At 35.6% G+C, this 18,636-nt stretch overlaps 1 protein-coding gene across 1 annotated transcript in view; it reads right to left on the bottom strand.

Moving 5' to 3' along the window:
* LOC150093744 (dynamin-1-like) overlaps window positions 1–18,636 on the bottom strand; it is a 300,405-nt gene that overhangs the window by 133,829 nt on the left and 147,940 nt on the right. The window contains exon 9 of the mRNA XM_090412966.1: window positions 15,848–15,986. Within this exon, the coding sequence (XP_090269092.1) occupies window positions 15,848–15,986 (139 nt within the window). The remainder of the gene's footprint in view (window positions 1–15,847; window positions 15,987–18,636) is intronic.

Raw genomic sequence — 18,636 nt, 5'->3', positions numbered from 1 at the left:
TAAGACATTTGTCCTTCAAGAATTCCAAAAATTTCATTCCATTCCATTACTACCACATGCAGTTTCCTCTTTCCAATTTATACTGTAGTTATGATTTCCCATAATAATCATTCTTTTTTTTGCATTAGCCAACCTTAATTACCTAAACATTTTCTGCTCTTTGCCCTCTATGCATCCTTGTAGCACATCCCCCCACTAAATATTTTGTCCTGTCCACCTCTACCTCGTTTCATATGCTCTCAAAATCATTAGTGCTATTGCCCTCCAAATCCTCCACTATGAGAGGACATTGTCATCACTTATCATAAGCAGTAGCAGTACCCCACCACTGAGTTTTCTGTTTCTATCCTGTCAAAAAATGCTATACCCTGCTACTTCTATTCCTGTTAGTTTATCATCTTCTATCAACCATGTCTTAGATCCCAATAATCTTTTGACAGGCCGATGCTATCAGCATTACCAATTTATCTCCTTCATTCCAGATACTCCTGGCATTGGTATAAAGAATCAAGGCATTGTCACTGTTTCTATACCCATCATTATCCCCTCCAGACTCCATTAGATTAAACATTTCTCCTTCTCCCAAGTGCCTATTCCCAGAAGAGGCCACCCCTGCTAAAATCCACCTGGATAATTCTAGTTTCCCTGCATTGACACACTGACTCATTCAGAGAACAGCATTCTCTCCACATGCCTATTGTCCTTCCTCATTCAAAAGCAAGCCATCTCTCATATACAATTCCTTTCCATCCCTCCAAGCATCCACATAATCCAAGCCTCTCTTTTGATACATTCTGTCTATTATACTATTCATTATTGATGCTCTTCTCGGCAGCTCTGCATTATCATACCTAGCAACACACTCACTATCTTCCCTCTATCAGTCTTCTTCCATACAACCTCAAGCATGAACCTCTTGCCACCTGATTTGTGCCACCATCACAATCATCTAATCCATTCCTTTCACCTCGTTTAATTGCCATAGTCACGCTATCTATCATTCTGCAATGCAAACACTCCTCTGGCATTATATTTTATACACAAGAGATCACTGAATCTCCATACATCATACCTCTTACCACTCTTTCTTCCTTACCCACCTGCATCCCTCACTCTCTCTCCTCTAAGACTTACTTTCTTTCTTTGTTCCTCCACTCATCTATTGTTTGTCATCTCTCCATCCCTGGTTTTGGCACTGTCTCACACTTCTCTCATTTTCTCTCTCTCTTACTGGTTCTCCTATTCTCTTTCCTTCCATCATTCCCATAACTATTTCTCAGGTCTATTCTGATCCGCTTTGCATTCATTATTTCCATGCCTAATCACGCCCATCACACTTCACACTTCTCAGCTTGTTCCCAATACATTCCACTTTTACTTTCAGCACATCACTCTTTCTCTGCAAGCTACCTACACTTGCTCTACATTCATCATTCCAGTTAACGCTGTCTTAAAGAAACTTGATGTTTCAAACCTACTACACTCCCTACTTTTTTTTTTTTTTCATTCACGTTCTGCTTGTTATCCTCACCCACAATCATGTTACTTGTCTCTCTTGGTCGGTATCATCCGGTTTCCGACTTAATGCTACTGAGGTCAATTATACTAATGTCTAAATCAAAGTTCTTCCCATTTTCTACAAACATACACTCCTGATCTCTCACCTGCCAGGATGCGTACATGCTACAAACACCACATACCACAAATCTAAATTCTTGCATATAATTGTCACATATACAAATCAGATTGTTAAGGTATGTGACAAAGTGCAATTGGTTAAGAGAGCTGAGCCAGACAATGAAAGTGTCGTTGATATATCTGTATAATTAAATTTGCTATCAAGGGAGAGATGGAAGAGCCCATTGTTAGTCTTTCCTTCTTTTCAAAACATTTATCTCGGATTTGAAGAATGTTTTATTGATGCAGTATTTAAAGAGAGATTTACTATATCTTGTGGAAAGAGATCTTGTAATAGTCATACGGTTTCTGTTCTTGGTACATTGATGAACAAATCAACTACATTCAGGCTTACAAGTATATCAAAAGCATCAAAGACTGAAATGTCTTTGATGCTTTTGATAAAGTGATGTTTGGGATATTTTCATAATAAGACCAAACACTTGATAAAAAAACATGCTGAACTTGTCTGAAGAAACAAAAAAAAAAGTGTTTGGTCATCATCATCATCATCAAATTCCTGCCATGATCCCTCAAGGGGTGTACAGGATATGATAGTACTACATGAAAAAAACATTACATCATTACTAACTTCCTATTGTTAAACTGTGAATGAAATTGTTTTATATGTTTTTATTCTTCATTAACATTTAACATAATCTACCATATGCTAAGCAAGACTTGTTTAAATATTATTTGTTAGTCCCTTGCTTAAGATTTATTATTCATGTATTTTCCTTGAATTTTATCAATTATTATTTAATTATATAATTTTAATATATGTTATGCTATTGAAAGGACTCTGTAGTAAATAACATTTATTTTATTACTTTATTCCTTCAATAATATTATGAGGGATTCTATATATGTAACTTTTTTGTGCCTTATATAAACTGTAACATATGTTTTATTTATTATTATTTGTAAATGAAAGTGAAGGAGAAATTAAGTAACTATAATATTTTTATTATTATTTTTCATTACTGAGTGTAAAGGTATAACCTTATGTAGCACTAATGCTTATGTTTATGTTTTGTTCGTTGCCATGGAGACAGAAATAAAATAGAATACTTTATTTCTGTATATAGCGTAGGGCATGAGCTTCGATAATTAGGAGGAAAGGAATTAATGGGTTGGAGGAGTGAAGAAGTTTAGGCGGGGAGAAGGAATGCATATAAGCGAGAAGTAAAGGTAAACAAGGACACTGAAGGGCAGGAAATTCAAGGGAGTAGCATTCAGAAGTGTACGGAGACGAGGAGAAAACTTATGGGCTGAGAGTAAGGTCAGCGGTGGCAGTAATAGGAATTTAGTGCCGTAATAGGATTAACAAAAGACCGGAAGATTAATAGAAGATTCAAAATAAATCCACTAATTTTAGAATTACTACGTATTCCTATATCGCTTTAAAGAAAGATAGTACAAAGCTCAACTTGTTATACAGTAGTAAACATGGAATAATTATTCTGCCTTATAGTGAGCACGTCAGGAATTGTGTAGCACGATAAATAATAATTCAGTTATCTGAAGAATTCTTTTGAATAGTGTTCCTTCGGAGTAATAAGTGAATATAGTTTTGAAATGTGCTCACATTGAATCTGATGTGCTGAGGATTAATCCCGGTAAGAATAGTCCTATTTTATTTTATTTCAGTGTGAAGGTTTAAGTGATAGCTCTATCTCGAATATCCTTACATTTACTGTGGCGTTTCGCTGAGTTTAGCCGAAGTTAGAAGCTTGAAAGTAATTCCCCTTGAAGTAATAACTGCCATGATTAATAATGTTATGAGTGCTTGCTAAGTGTTAAATTATAGAGTGTAACTGAGTGATACCAGTAAATTTATTTAGCAAGAAGTTCTGTTGTATTGAACAGTGTGAACAATCTTTGTTATTGAGAGAACCGTGAATTTAGTATCTGAAGATTTGAAGTCTAATTCAATATGAATGTTTTGACCTGAAGAACTAAGTTAATTGTATTATCCTATTTTCGGAGTTAAATTTATGTACTTGTCATATAATCTTGTATTAAATGTTTTGTTTTATTGATTTCAATATTGTGTGTGTGTGATTCTTTTCATTGCACTGTTCATAAAAAGTTCGAACCTTGCGGGAGCCTTAAGTGTAAAATATTAAATTTGGCCTATATGAATAAGGAGACTGCTAAGTTAATTGAAGATTTATTCTGCTATTTTACTTAGGCTAATCTAATATAGGGTGGTGCAGTATAAATATAAATTTCCCTATATTTTGATCATTCCAACACTATCTACAATTTTCCTCCAAATCAGTCTGTTACTTGTCAAGACTCCAATATTATCAGATCATATTTCTATCATCTAAGGCACTTTGTACAGTATCAATCCACCTATATCTTGGTCTTCCTCTGGATTGTTTTGCTGCCAACCTGGCAGTAAACACTTGTTTTGCTAATCTTTCTTCACCCATTCTGTTTAAGTGACCATACCAACTGAGATTAGCTCTGCTAACCCATTCCTGAATGCTGACAATGTCAAGTTCTTTCCTAATATCCTCGTTTTTAATATGATATTGCCATTGATGCCATCTGTTCACGCCTCTAATCTTTCTCAGGACTCTCATATCTGTGGTCTCTAGTCTTTGGTCAAGTGTTTTACTTCTGACCCAGCTCCCAGATTCATAAGTTAAAACTGGTTTGAACACCATCTTGTATACAGCTAATTTAGTGTTCTGACTAATTTCTCTCTTATTCCATATGAATTTATTCAATTGACTTCCTACCATACCAGCTTTGCTGATTCTGTTGTCTATTTCTATATTTAATTTACCATCTTCAGTAAAAATCGTGCCTAAGTAGCTGAAATGTTTCACTTGTTCCACAGGTTCTCCATTCACAACACAGTTGACATTTTCAATGATTCTGCCTATTTTCATTGTCTTTGTCTTTTTATTGCTGACCTTCATACCATATCTATTACAACAGTTTAGTCAGAGAATCTTGCAGACTTGTAGCGGATTTATTTAGAAGTGTAACATCATCCGCATAAAGCAAAGAGCTGACATTAACAGATCCAATTTTGATATCATGTTTAATACCACTTTCCTTCATAATGTGATCCATATAGATAATGAATAACACAGAGGATAATGTACATCCTTGTCTCATACCAGATTTAACATCAAGACTAAGTATTGCTTGATATAATGCCCCATTGACACCATATAACTGTAGCATATTGAATAGCTTCTCTCTTGGCAGATCTTTGTTATATTCCCATGCTTTCTCGACTATTTGTCGTAAAGTGAAGATCTGATCCTGACAGCCTCTATTTGGCCTGAATCCAGCTTGTTCTTCACCAAGCTTTTCTTCCACAATTCTTCTCAACCGTTTCTCAAGTATACTTGTATAGATTTTGGCAGGAACACTCAGTAGGAAAATACCTCTGTAATTCTCACATTCAGTTTTATTTCCCTTTTTATATATGGGTACTATGAGAGCTCTACTCCAATCATCGGGAATTTGTCCCTCTGTCCAGGCTTTCTGAACTATACAGTGCAGCCTTTGTAAGACTTTTATACCACCATACTTCAGCATTTCTGGTCGAATATCATCTACTCCTGCTGCCTTTCCACATTTCAAGGCCTTTGATGACTTTTTCTACTTCATGTATGGATATGTATTCTGACTGCATGCCTGGTCAGTGTTTTTTACCACTGTGCTGTCATCACTGCTTGTTTCATTTAACAGCCTTTCAAAGTAATTACTCCATATGTCAAGGATATCTTTTTCTCCCATTTTCATTTCACCTTTATCATGTCTAACTCCTTTTACAACACTCTTTCCTCCATTCTTAAGCTTCTTCAACAACCTCCAGAATATCTTACCACCATCCTGATATTCATTTCCTATGTTCTTGCCAAAGTCCTCCCATGACTTTTGTTTAGCTAGTTTTACACAGTGTTTAGCATTCTTGCATTTGTCTCTGTATTCTCTAAGAACACAAGCTGACTTATTTGACAGGAACTTTTGACATGCTTTCTTCTTTTCCTTCACTGCCTCTTTAACTTCCTGTGTCCACCAGGGAGTTCTGATTTTTTGATCCTTGCAGACAACATCACCACATGCCTCTCTGGCAGAATCAATCAATGTTTTCTTCAAAGTTTGCCACTGAATCTCCAAGGTTTGATTCCTGTTCTCAAACTCTTTCATTTTTTCTTCAATAATCTTTGTGTATTTTAATTTACAGTTCACATCTGAGAGAGATGCTCAACTTTTATTCACTTTAAAACTTTCTTACATGTTATTCTTTTCAATATGAAATTCAATTTTATCCTGCTCAAGACTAAATAGTGATCACTTCCAATTTCGAATCCTCTGTACACTCTGGTGTCCTGCACCAGGGAGAAAACATCACTATCAACAATAACATAGTCAATGAGACTTTTCTTATTCCTTGCCTCTTCTCTCCATGTGAATTTGTGCACATTTTTATGTTGGAACATGGTGTTAGTAATAACCAGTCCATGTCCTGAGCAGAAATCCAACAGATATTTGCCATTATTATTTGCTTTGCTCTTTTCTCCAAATTTTCCCTAAATATTTTTGTATGTCTGACAGTCACTTCCTACTCTGCTATTTAGATCCCCAACAAGGACCAACTTCTCCTTTTTCATTGTGTCAGTAGCTTTTTCTAGAGCCTCAAAAAATTCCTCCACTTCTACCTTAGTAGAGCCTTCTGTGGGACCATAGGCACAAATAAGTCTCATTGTCCAGTTTCCCATTCTCATATTTGCCCACATTACTCTACTTGAGACTGACTGCCATTCAAGAAGATTAGCCTCGTATTTTGTGTTGAATACTATGGCTACTCCTTCCTTTCCTTGATTTCATTGCCTGAATATAACATTTTGTATTTATCACTCAGAAAGATCTCACCAGTTTTGGTCTTTTTTGTTTCAGTCACCCCTATTATGTCGATCTGGTACTTATCTAATTTCTCAGCTAGCTCCATTTCTTTGCCATTCAGGTTTCTTATGTTGATAGTACCGATCTTTAACTCTGGTGATGTTGAGTTGGGGTTTGTTTTCAGATTTGTTCCAGTAGCTGACTTTTCGCTGTTCGCCCTGGTTCCCTGGCGAAAACAATGGGGGCCTTGTTTAACCGGGCGATGCCCCAGCCGGCATGAAATTTTGTCATGTTGTACCATCATTTTTTATTTTGGTTTAACCAATAAGAATACAATTTGGTCGGCTAAATCCCAAATTGCCAGCCCATCCTCATTCGTTCAGTATCCAAGTTGATACCCAACAGGATGCACCACGAGAAGGTGAGGATTGCAGAAACCCTGGTCGGTTCTCTGCATTCCTTTAAAGGCTATGTGGAGGTCTCCTCTCAGTTATACAGCTTTGACCTGAAAATATCCCATGGGATTTTATCCAATTTTTCATAGGTGTTAGTATTAGCATTGTATATGTATCTTTTCTATGTATTCTACTTAATTTAATACTATTGTGGAGTTGACTTGGAACCTAAAGAAGTCGGATGAGAAAAGGATAGCTGCTTTTGAGATGTGGTGTTACCGAAGGCTGTTGAGGATATCATATACTCAAAAGTGTACAAATGAATGGGTGTTAGAAAAGATCAGTAGATCTTTAAAGCTCCTTAAGGATATTGACAGAAGAAAGTTAAAATATTTTGGACACATTGAAAGGATGGAAAGAGGACTTCTCAGAAGAGTAATAGAAAGTAAAGTTCCTGGAAAAAGAGGAAGAAGTAGATCATCACTGAGATGGATGGATGGTGTGTGTGTGTGTGTGTGTGTGAAGTGACTGATATTCAGAGAGTTGAAGCCTCCAGAAAGCATACAACAGGACTACATGGCAAGGCCTGGTGTGGCACATCACTGAGCATCAGAGTGACCATATGGCATCTGTCGATGCCCAGTGAACATATTATTATTATTATTATTTGGCACCTCCAGGAAGTCCAAAGACTCATCGAGGGAGAGTGTATGGATGATGGAGTTGACTTTGTCAGTTTTCAGTACTACAATATTCTGATCTTGGTTAAATTTTAGAGCCTTGGTTCCATTTTTGTAATGCTATTAGCAGGTGGTTTTGCTTGTCAAAGTAAGTAGGGTTTGGATGTGAAGAAAATCTGCAGCATCTCTAGGAACTCTTTGAAGGCTTCTTTATACACTTGCCATAATATCTAATTTTAAAATCCTCCTAAGTGATGTTGCAACGTCGAAACCTCAAAAGTATTATTATTATATCACACCTCCAGGGAGTCCAAAGACTTATCGAGGGAGGGCATCAACTCCTCGTCTCACTACTCCACCAACCTTCGTCATCTAACACTAGCGCCATCTACCACCACCACACTAGTACTTTCACAGACAATCAAAAATATCCATGCCCACGAAGGGATTTGAACCCGCAGCCTTTTGGCTGGAGAGCGGATATGCTAACCACTCGGCCAACCAGGTTGAGTGGTTAGCATATGTTGACTTCTGAATCAGATAATGTTCTTGAGAACTTGTTAAAGACTTTCACTGAGTGGTAATCTGTCACTGAGACTTTTTTTTACTTTGATTAAGGCATCTCTGAACATTTGCCAAAAATTATGAAAAAATATAAACTCATTGCTGCCTATAAATCCATCAACCAAATTCACAACATGCTACCTTCTCCAAAAGACAAACTCTCACCAGTGATGCTACCTGGAATATACGAAGTACCATGTTCATGTAACTTGTGTTACTATGGACAAACAGGAAGATCTATAAATAAACATATCTCTGAACATCAAGACCATATCCATCTTATCAAAACTCACTAATTTGGCCTTGCACAACATTGAAAGTGCTAACCACAGAATCCAATGGAAAAATGCCAAGTTGCTACATAAATCCATATATAAACATGAGCATTTATATAAAGAAAGTGCTGAAGCCTGACTTCATATACCTAATCTTAATCAGAAGAACTGTCTTACTGTTCCAAAAGTTTGGAAAATTGTTATCCCCAATTGTATTAAAGAAATTTATCTGTTATATTTTAATTTAATTAGTTTTAATTTCAGCCCATTAGGTTTAATCCATGAATACACAACTGTATACATAGAGATTCCAATTTAAGCATATATGCTAATGTTTTCTGAATTCAATTCCTATTGTTCGTTAATTGTATGATACATAAGACAAAATATTTATATAATAAAAAAAAGGTATTTACTGTGGCATATGTGTTATTCTATAATTATGGATACTCCACAGGTTTCACTATATAAGAAAGGGATTTTAGGAGTATTGGAGGACAGAGAGTTGAAGTTTAGAGGGGATACTACTGCAAAAGTTGGCAAACTAATGCAAAAGGATTACTTGATTTTTGAAGAATACATGGACAAATGATAGAGGGAGGTTATTATCCCTCCTTATGATATGCGACATATGTAGTCCGATAGTACTTTTCTCAAACATCTCGTAACCATTTTGAATGAATTGCTCAGATCTTTCCCAAGGCAATGCTCTAAGCTGTTTTCTAAGTTTGTTAAAATCATGGGCTCTTTAGTTCCACATATAATACTCATTAACAACTGAAAATTTCATGTTTAGGAACCTCTCAAGTGATAACTACATGATTACTGTCCACAATCAGAGCTCAGGCTACTTTAGTTTTAATACTAATACCAGATTCAACACACTCAAATCCTGGGTCAACTTCTAATGCAAGTTGTTTTTAGGTAAAAAAATAGTTGTATAAATTCCTTCTTCCTCCTACCATACATCCTTTCTTCTTGCTACTCTAGGCCACCATAATTAATCTGAATAATGGAATCTGCAAGGACTCATTGGACTCCTTGGGGGATGTCACTTAATAATAATAATAATTACTTGCCCTGTGTTCATTGAGCTAATCTGCCAGTATATGCCATTTGCATACCCACATAGAACTGCAAGAATAAACAATATCTTGGCAGAATGGCTGAGGACGCTAGATGGACTGAATTTCCTAACAAAATTACGCAATAAGATATATGAGAGTGGATTTATACCGAAAGATATTAACTACTCGATTTTTGTTCAAATTCCCAAAATACCAAAAAGCAACAAAATGTGAAGAGTTCAGGACAATTTGCCTCATCAGTCAAGTATCAAAAGTTCTCTTATATGTTATTCTTGAAAGAAATAAAAGAAAAATATGGCTGAGTGGTTAGCATATCTGATCTCCAGCCAAAAGGCTGTGGGTTCGAATCCTGCTGTGGCCATGGATGTTTGTGATTGTCTGTGAAAATATTAGTTGTGGTGGGCAGTTTATTGTAGTTGGTGGATTGAGTGGTGGAGAAAGAGTTGTAGAGTAGGTGCCCTTCCTCAATGAGTCCTTGGACTCCCTAGAGGTGTCAAGTAATAATAATAATAATAATAATAATAGTAATAATAAAAAAATAAATAAATGCAATTAATTGAAATTCCTTCAAAATTAGTCATGGATAGAAAAGACTTAAGGGCTAATAACTAATCTTTACTGGGAACAGACTGCATCCGTGAGAATAAATGGAGAGACCTCAGAAGAGAGTCCCAGTTCAGAAAGGTGTGAGACTGTGTCTTGTCTCTGATTCACTTTAACCTATACACAGAGGAGATCTTTAATAAAATTAGTAACCTCAAAGGAATCACTGCAGGGACAGAAATATTGATAACCTAAAATATGCAAATGACATGGTTCTTATAGCAGAAAATATGCCAACAAATTTATAGATGAAACTGTAAACAGTTGCACTATTTATAAGCCACCATTATTATTATTATTTATATATTTTCCTTTCTTATTCTCACTATTCCATCTTGCTATTGCGTACTTAGTTTATCTACCTTTTGCACAACGAGTTTTATGCCTATGGATACTAGAAAATTTATTTGATAAGACTGCGGCCACCAGTATCTTTTAATTGGCATAAAACTCAGTAATATGGTCGGTTGATTTCTCTCTCTCTCTCTCTAACACAAAATTCCTTCAGTACAACTTTACACAAACAGTCATGGTCTATTTGCACTTAATTATATGCTTCAGCTATCTTACTTGGTTTCCTGATCTTAAGTTCGCTTTTATTTAGGAACAGTGCATTGTAAAATAAACAATCAGGTGGCACTCTATTGACATATAATTAAAACATTTATTTACAATAAAAACAAAGTACATTAAATAAGCAATAGGGAGGTTGCTCTCTCTCTACCTATCCTTATATTTTTGGTATAAAGAAACAAACTTTCCCTTTTCAATATTAAATGACTATAATAATATAATTAGTCTCATAGCTAAAGATTAGCTTGCATAGTTAAAGATTAGCTAGTTATGGCAAGTTATCTTACAATTTCTATTCCAGTTAACAACAAATCAGAACTCTCTTATAGATATTTCTTATTACTACTTCTTATCAGTCCATCTATGACATATCTCCTAGATTACAAAAGAATGTACATAAAAATATAGGACACACTTACAGAGGCTCTTTGTCATGACACCTTTCAAAAGTCCTGCATCAAAGTCTCTCTGGTTTTTCTTTCATCTCAGGCCTTAGGTTTCTGCCTAGAGAGTCTTGCTTGAAGGGGCGTTTCATCAGAATATTGGCGGTCTTGGACTCCAATACAGGCTTGAAGATTGCTCTGCGGCTTTTGGCTTCGGTTGACTTCCTGCAGCACTAGGACATCCGATCGGCACTTGGCATCGGCTGTTCTCCCATTTTTTCTTTCTGGCATGGGTTCACCATAAAGTCTGGTCCTCTAGGTCCGACTGCCTCTGTTTGGTAACAGCACTTTGCCTCTCCTGCTTCAGTAACTGGACCTCACCTCCCCTCTGTCGGCAACTGGATCTCACCTCCCCTCTCTATGTTCAGCTCAGTCCCCTTTTATTTTTGCCTTCTCGGGACATTGCACCAAGGGTTGTAAATCCCAAAGAAATCAGCAGTTCTTGATCTTTTTGTTAAGGCCGACCCGTTCTTTCTTCTCCTCCGTGTAATCTATTTTTTCCTTGTCTTGTCGGGCAGCAGCAGAAACTTCTCTGAAATTAGTGGATCTCTTTGATACTAACTTTGAAGGTGTTCATGCACAGAGCTAGCAAACAATTTTCTCACACACTTAATTGTAAACAACTTTCTTGTGCTCTTATACATAGCTATTATACAAAGTTCCAATGGCAAAGCTTTGCCTTTGTTTTTGACATTCTAGGAACTTTAGTAAAAATCAGAAAATACAATCAATTCCTATAGGGTTATTTACATTAATATTTAACATAAAATACATAGACAAACAAGGCTATTTTTGCAACAGTTCTCATGAGACTTGACCTTAGTAAAAAGCGATGTAAAGTGCTTTGGTATTTTTAAGCTACATCGAGTTTTACAAAACCCTCAAGCACAGCAAACAGTATGGTCTCAATTTCAACTTTAAAAAGACAAAAATCATGATAATTTCTAGGAAATAAGAAATACCAAAAAAATACATCAATGTAAAAGGAAATAAACGAACAAGTGCACGCACGCACACACACACACACACACTTGATCACAGAAGAGAATGGAAGATGAAATTAGAAGGATTGATCACGAGGCCAACCTTCATTAATATGAAAAGTCTACTGACATATAGAGAATCAATTCTGAAAACAAGACTAAGAATCTCCAGATGTTACATATGCTCCACATAACTATATAGAGTAGAGAACTGGAAGCTTTTGAAATGTGGATGCTGCAAAGAATTATGAGGATATCATGGAAAGACAAATGAAGAGGTACTAGAGATGGAAGGGATAGACACAGCAGTGCTGGGAATCTTAGTGTGGGGAGACATTATGCTTATGTATGCACTGAGCTACAAGTACTTGAAAAAGGGACTATCCTGGTGAACAATATTGCATTGAAGTTCTTCAATGTCATATTCGATTGTTCTATGGTGCTGTAGGTGAAGAGTTCATTTTTATGGATGATAATGCCACACCATATCATACATGAGCAGTGGAAGTATGATATAGATTTGTACATATTGTACATGAGCAGTGGAAGATACTTCTGGAGAATGAAGATATTAATTCTCAGGATTGAGTAGAACTGCATAAAACACATTTGGGATGCAAAACAGAGACATATTGCTGCTTGAAATTCCCATCCAGAGAACAAACAATGCCTTATCCTTGCTCAATAAGTTTTAAAAGAGGTATACCGTGAGTAGACATATCGCTACAAAATTAATAATGGAAAAAACTCGCATACAATGATTATTTAATAGTATAATTTTTGCCTGTGTGTCACAGGCATCTTCAGTACATATTAAGCTCAAATTAAACAATAACTGACAATTCCAAAAAGCGCCACCTAAGTAGCTAGTGCAAGATAACCAAAAAGGTCAATAAATTTCCTATTTAAAAAAAAAACAAAAAACACTGATACTTATATAAAAAATACTTTGGATTATTTCAAAAATAAAATTTCAGATCTTCATTTAGACGTTTCTGATATCATGATCAGTTTAGATGTTTCTTTATTTACAAATGTGCCTCTTTCTGAAAGCATTGAATTACTACAACAGGAATTTCCTTCAGACATTGTAAACGTATTTGATTTTGTAATACATTCTGGTTATTTTTCCTTTAAAAATAAATTGTATCAACAAATTGAAGGAACAGCAATGGGCAATCCTCTTTCTCCTGCTATCTCCAATTTCTTTATGGAACATTTTGAACAACGTATCTTTGACAACATTTCCCCCAGACCTACTCGTTGGTTCAGATATGTCGATGACATTTTTGCTGTATGGAATGGCTTTTCTGATGAACTTCAACAATTTCTCACTAAGTTAAACTCACTTCATCCTAGGATCAAGTTAACCCTAGAAGTAGAATCAAATAAGCAGTTAGCATTTTTAGATCTTCTAATTCTTCGCCAACCTACATGATGGTTACCAGATGGTAACCTACATTTCTCAGTTTATAGAAAGAAGACTCATACAGGCCATTATATCCATGCAGAATCTCATCATCATCCCAGTCAAAAGGCAGGAACTATTAAAACACTGGTTCATCGGGCCCACTCCTTTTGTTCTTCAGACGATCTTTTACAGAAAGAACTGCAATATATTACTTCTTCCTTTCTATCTAATGGCTATAAGAATTGCTTCATTAAAAGAACTTTGAGTAGTTTTAATATGTCTTCCTCTTCAAACACAGAAGAAATAATGCGCATTCCTATCCCTTATGTACAAGGCATCCTAACTTAAACAGATCCGACGGCTTACGTCTGTCCCCTTTATGGGAGATAGTACTTTACAAATCAGCTAATCTTTCCTAATTTTTTATTGTATTGATTTTTTTTATTTAAAAAAATTTTTTTTTAGAAAATTTATTGACATTTTTGGTTATCTTACACCAGCTACTTAGGTGGTACTTTTTGGAATATTAATTTTGTAGCATTATCCTTGCTCTGAAGGAGGAGTGAGCCAGTTTGCCTCAAGAACTCTTGACTTGCTTGGTACAATGTTGTAAGAGCTGCATTACAGTGTGGGGCAGATACATTCCATACTGAAATGTCTTTCGACATAATTTTCTGTAATCAACTGTGTGCTTAGGAAATCTAACTTTTGCCAAAAATGTATTTTAATTTAATCTGTATGACATTTATAATACATTTTTTATGTAATATAATTTATTAGATGCTGGCAATAAATGTCCACATTTGGCTGTGGTCATGAAAATTTTTTTCATATACAGGTAAAAAATGTAGTTAATCTTTAGGTTTTGGACACCAGTGTACATTTAATATTCTCTCCTCATCCCTATTCTCATACTCATTTACTTCAACTACACATGTTAGCATACTACCATTCTGAGTTGCTATTGCTTTAGTTTCCCTGACTATGTTTCATTTCTCAATCTCTGTGCAACATGATCTCCAAGCACTCAATCCCAAATCCATTTAAATGCAGACCAATAAAAGGACATAAGTCTCTTCATTCATCAAATTCACTCCATACATCATGTATACCAGTATTTTCCAACGTTTTTTTGGATCATGCCCCATCTCAATGCCTCCAAGATTTTGATGCCCCCCCCCTTGCCGACAATGGTAAGTATTTTGAGTATATCAGTGATGAGGTGACAAATGCACCATCGTTTTCTAATTGCCCCCCCCCCAAATATTCAAATTGCCCCCGCAGGGGGGCAATTTGAATTTGAGAAACATTTCAATTGAGAAACACTGTTGTATACCATTTCTACCTAAACAACTTATGGACTGGCTCATTTGATATCACAGATCTTCTAAATTCAGTCCTCTTGTATCATGTCAATACACATACAATTTTTATACTCTCTCTTCTTTTTTCACCTCTTACACAAGCAATTTCACATCCTCCATCATTCACTTTTTTTTTTACACTTTTTTTTTTATGGGAATCCTATGAAAAGCTTGTAAAATCTAAAGCACATATGGTACAATGGATGTGCTAGTGGTTATCTGGAAACCCTGTTTTAAGACCAAACATGACAGTAAGGCACTTCAGCCATAATCAATGGCGACCTCAAATCAGGAGATGAAATTCATCTATCACCTAAAGATATTCACAAACACTGATGCTCACAGTGGGATTTGAACTCATGATTGGTTGGAGAGGGGATAAATTATCTGCTTAGCCAACCAGGCTGGCAAAAATAAAGCAATTGAAGAGGTGTTGGGATTCCAATAGGATTACTCAAGTCTTTAATCTTCGCTAGTAGAAAACATGATTTCATCATACTCTCATGAAATACATTAATCATCATAGAATTACTACATATTATTCTCTTTACTCTCCTTTCTTGCTCTTTCACTGTCTTCTTTCTACTTTCTTTCTGTTCTCCTTTCTTTCTCTTCTCTGTTGTACCACTTCCCAGGTGCTTCTTCAGTTGCTCAAGACCACATGTGTGAAATACTCCTGCATATGTATACTATTTCTTGTCATACAACAACTACACTGCCATTCTCCCCATCTTCCATGACTTTTTTTTTTGTGCTGTCCTTCAAACTTTTTTTCACATCATTTTTTAGCATGTTCACCTTTATCTATATTCATTCCAACACTTACATTTTTATAACTATTGAAATTACTACATTTAAAACAATTAATTTATTCTACATTTAACATGAACAGTTAGCATAGGGAATAACTTACCACAGCAGATAACATATCTTGAAATTCTCGATTGAACAAACTATTAATTCGAGCTCCAGATGATAATTTTGTGATACTGCATTTCTCGTGGTATCCATTTATATCAGTTGTCAGATTCTCAATGAATCTCTCTATAAGACTGCAACAGAGAACAGTGTTATAATTTTTGAATAAATTTTCTTAAATGTAAGTAATATGAAAAGGATACTAAAAGGAGATTGGTAGATAAGGATCTAAAATTTATATTCCACATTGCCAAAATTGTGAGGACAACACAACTAATTGTGGCAATGATGCAGAGGACACTGACTAAGGAGATTCTGGTTCCACTGTATAAGGCTTGAATAGGCCACATATGGACTACTGTGTACAGATTGGCTACTTGGTTTTCAAGAGGAATGTTGAATATGAAGAAGGGGTGAGACAGTGCAATTTGCAGAGTCTAGTGGATAGGAGGAAGAGGGTAATATGATAGAGAAGTTAATAAGAGGTTGTTTTATAGTATTAACATTAAAAAGGTTTTCCATAAAATGGTGGGAGATTGGGGGAAAACAAGAGTTCCCTGGAAGCTGTATAAGAAGGGTGTGAACAAAAGAGTAAGAAGCAGGTTTTTTGCAAGGAGAGTTGTGAATGATTGGATATTGCCTGAGAGCATGGTGTCTACAGAGAATTTGAATGTATTTAAGGCACAGTATGATGAGCTGTGTGTATGACAAAAGGAATACCTTAATGAGTCTGTAAATCCATATGATCTTAGGATAATAACAATAATAATAACATTATAACTTAAAATAGTTTATAAATAAGAAAATGTCCTACATTCACAGCATCACTAAAGCTTGTAAAAGCTTGTGCACATTTATAAATTAGAAATTAGACAGGAATTTATTTGTGTCTATGATCCCATAGAAGATTATTATTATTGTTATTTACACAGATTGCCACATTAGATGGACAAAACATATAGAATACCTACATACTAAACTCCACAACAGCACAGCAAAACTCTTCCAAGTAAAAGACATGATTCAATCTAACATAAAACAACTCCTATAGCACAGTATTTGCGAATCTCTACTCAGGTACAGTATAATGGTCTACACAAACACATCAGACAGCCACCTAACAAAATTAGAAACATTACATAGAAAAATTATGTCAACAGTGATTTGGAGACCTTATATACAACAGTCAATATATGAACTGCTTATGGTGATACACAGAATCCTGGGCATTAAAAATCTGAAACACTACATAATGTTACCAAGGAATTACTTCAACATTGACTCATAACAATAGAGACAAAAAAAAAACTGTAATAATCATCATTGTTAACATTATCATAATATACATTGTAAACAATTATTATTATTTAAAAATATTATATACACATGCCTTCTCTATTATATTATATGCCCCTGAAATTCAGGGGCCAAATTGCACAAGTTGTGAAGACATCACATCGAATAATGGCAATGATGCGAAGAACCCTGACATGCAGAAATAGAGAGGTTATGATTTCTTTGTATGAGGCCTTGATCAGGCCTCATATAGATTACTGTGCACAGATTTGGTTGCCGGGTTTTCATGGTGACAAGGATATGTTGGAAAGGGTACAGAGAAGATTCACAAAGGTAGTCAGTGGTCTTCAGAATGTGGAGTACGAGGACAGATTGAGGGAATGTAAGTTGCAGAGCCTTGTGAATAGGAGGAAGGGGGGGTATGATTGAGACATAAACTGGTCAGGGGTTGTTATCAGGTAGAGATATGGAAGAGATTTTTTATAGAATTGGAGAGGGAAGTAGAACAGGAGGCCATTGCTGGAAACTGTATAGGGAGAGTGTGAGCAGAGGAGTGAGAAGCAGTTTTTGCATGGAGGGTGGTTGGTGAGTGGAATGCATTGCATGAGTGTGTTGTGGATGTGGACACATTGAATCAGTTTAAGATGAGGTTGGATGAGCATTGTATGCAATAGTGAGTACCTCCCACGATGAGACTCTGACTCCATAGAGGTCGGGTGTTAATGATAATAATTATATATGTGCAAGTATCTGTTATGCACAATTGTGTTCATGTAATGTATTATAAATATGATATATAAATAATAAACTTTGATTGATTGAAAAAAAATATTATTAAAAAATTATTACTATTATTAACATCTGACCTCCATGGAGTTAGACTCATCATGGGAGGTACACACTATTGCACACAATGCTCATTCAACCATGTATTAAACTGATTCGATGTGTCTGTATTCACAACACACTCAGGTAATGCATTCCACTCACGAACCACTCTCCATGTGAAGAACCTGCTCCTCACTTCTCTGCTCATACCCTCCTTATACCCTCTTGTTCTATGACCCTGATCCATTCTATGAAAAATTTCTTCTATGTCAATCTGATTACAACTCCTGACTAACTTACCTGTCTCAATCATATCCTTCCCCTCTTCCTTTTGTTCACAAGGCCTTGCAACTTGCATTCACTCAGTCTGTACTCATCAGTGGCACACCCAGGATTTAATCTTGGAGGGAGGGGGGCCGAGTTGAACGGATAAAAATCTTTTTAATACAATGAATTTGCATTAAAAATATTTTTATCCGTTCAACTAAAATTTGTTAAATTTCATTCATTAAATAAAATTCATTAGGTGATTATAAAAATTTATTTAAAGAATAAAATCCAGTTTTCTTTTTACAAAGCTCTTGAATTATTTCAGTCATAGTTACATTAATCTCTGTGTATATACAGCAAAGCCAGTTCGTTCAATCGTGATTGTGTCAT

Source organism: Typopeltis vanoorti, chromosome 23 (genome assembly GCF_054136105.1).
Source record: "Typopeltis vanoorti isolate ZY-2024b chromosome 23, IOZ_Tvanoo_1.0, whole genome shotgun sequence".
In the NCBI taxonomy this organism is placed as follows: Eukaryota; Metazoa; Arthropoda; class Arachnida; order Uropygi; family Thelyphonidae; genus Typopeltis; species Typopeltis vanoorti.
Note: the sequence above shows the minus strand (reverse complement) of the source record. Positions and strands in the feature narration are given on the sequence as shown.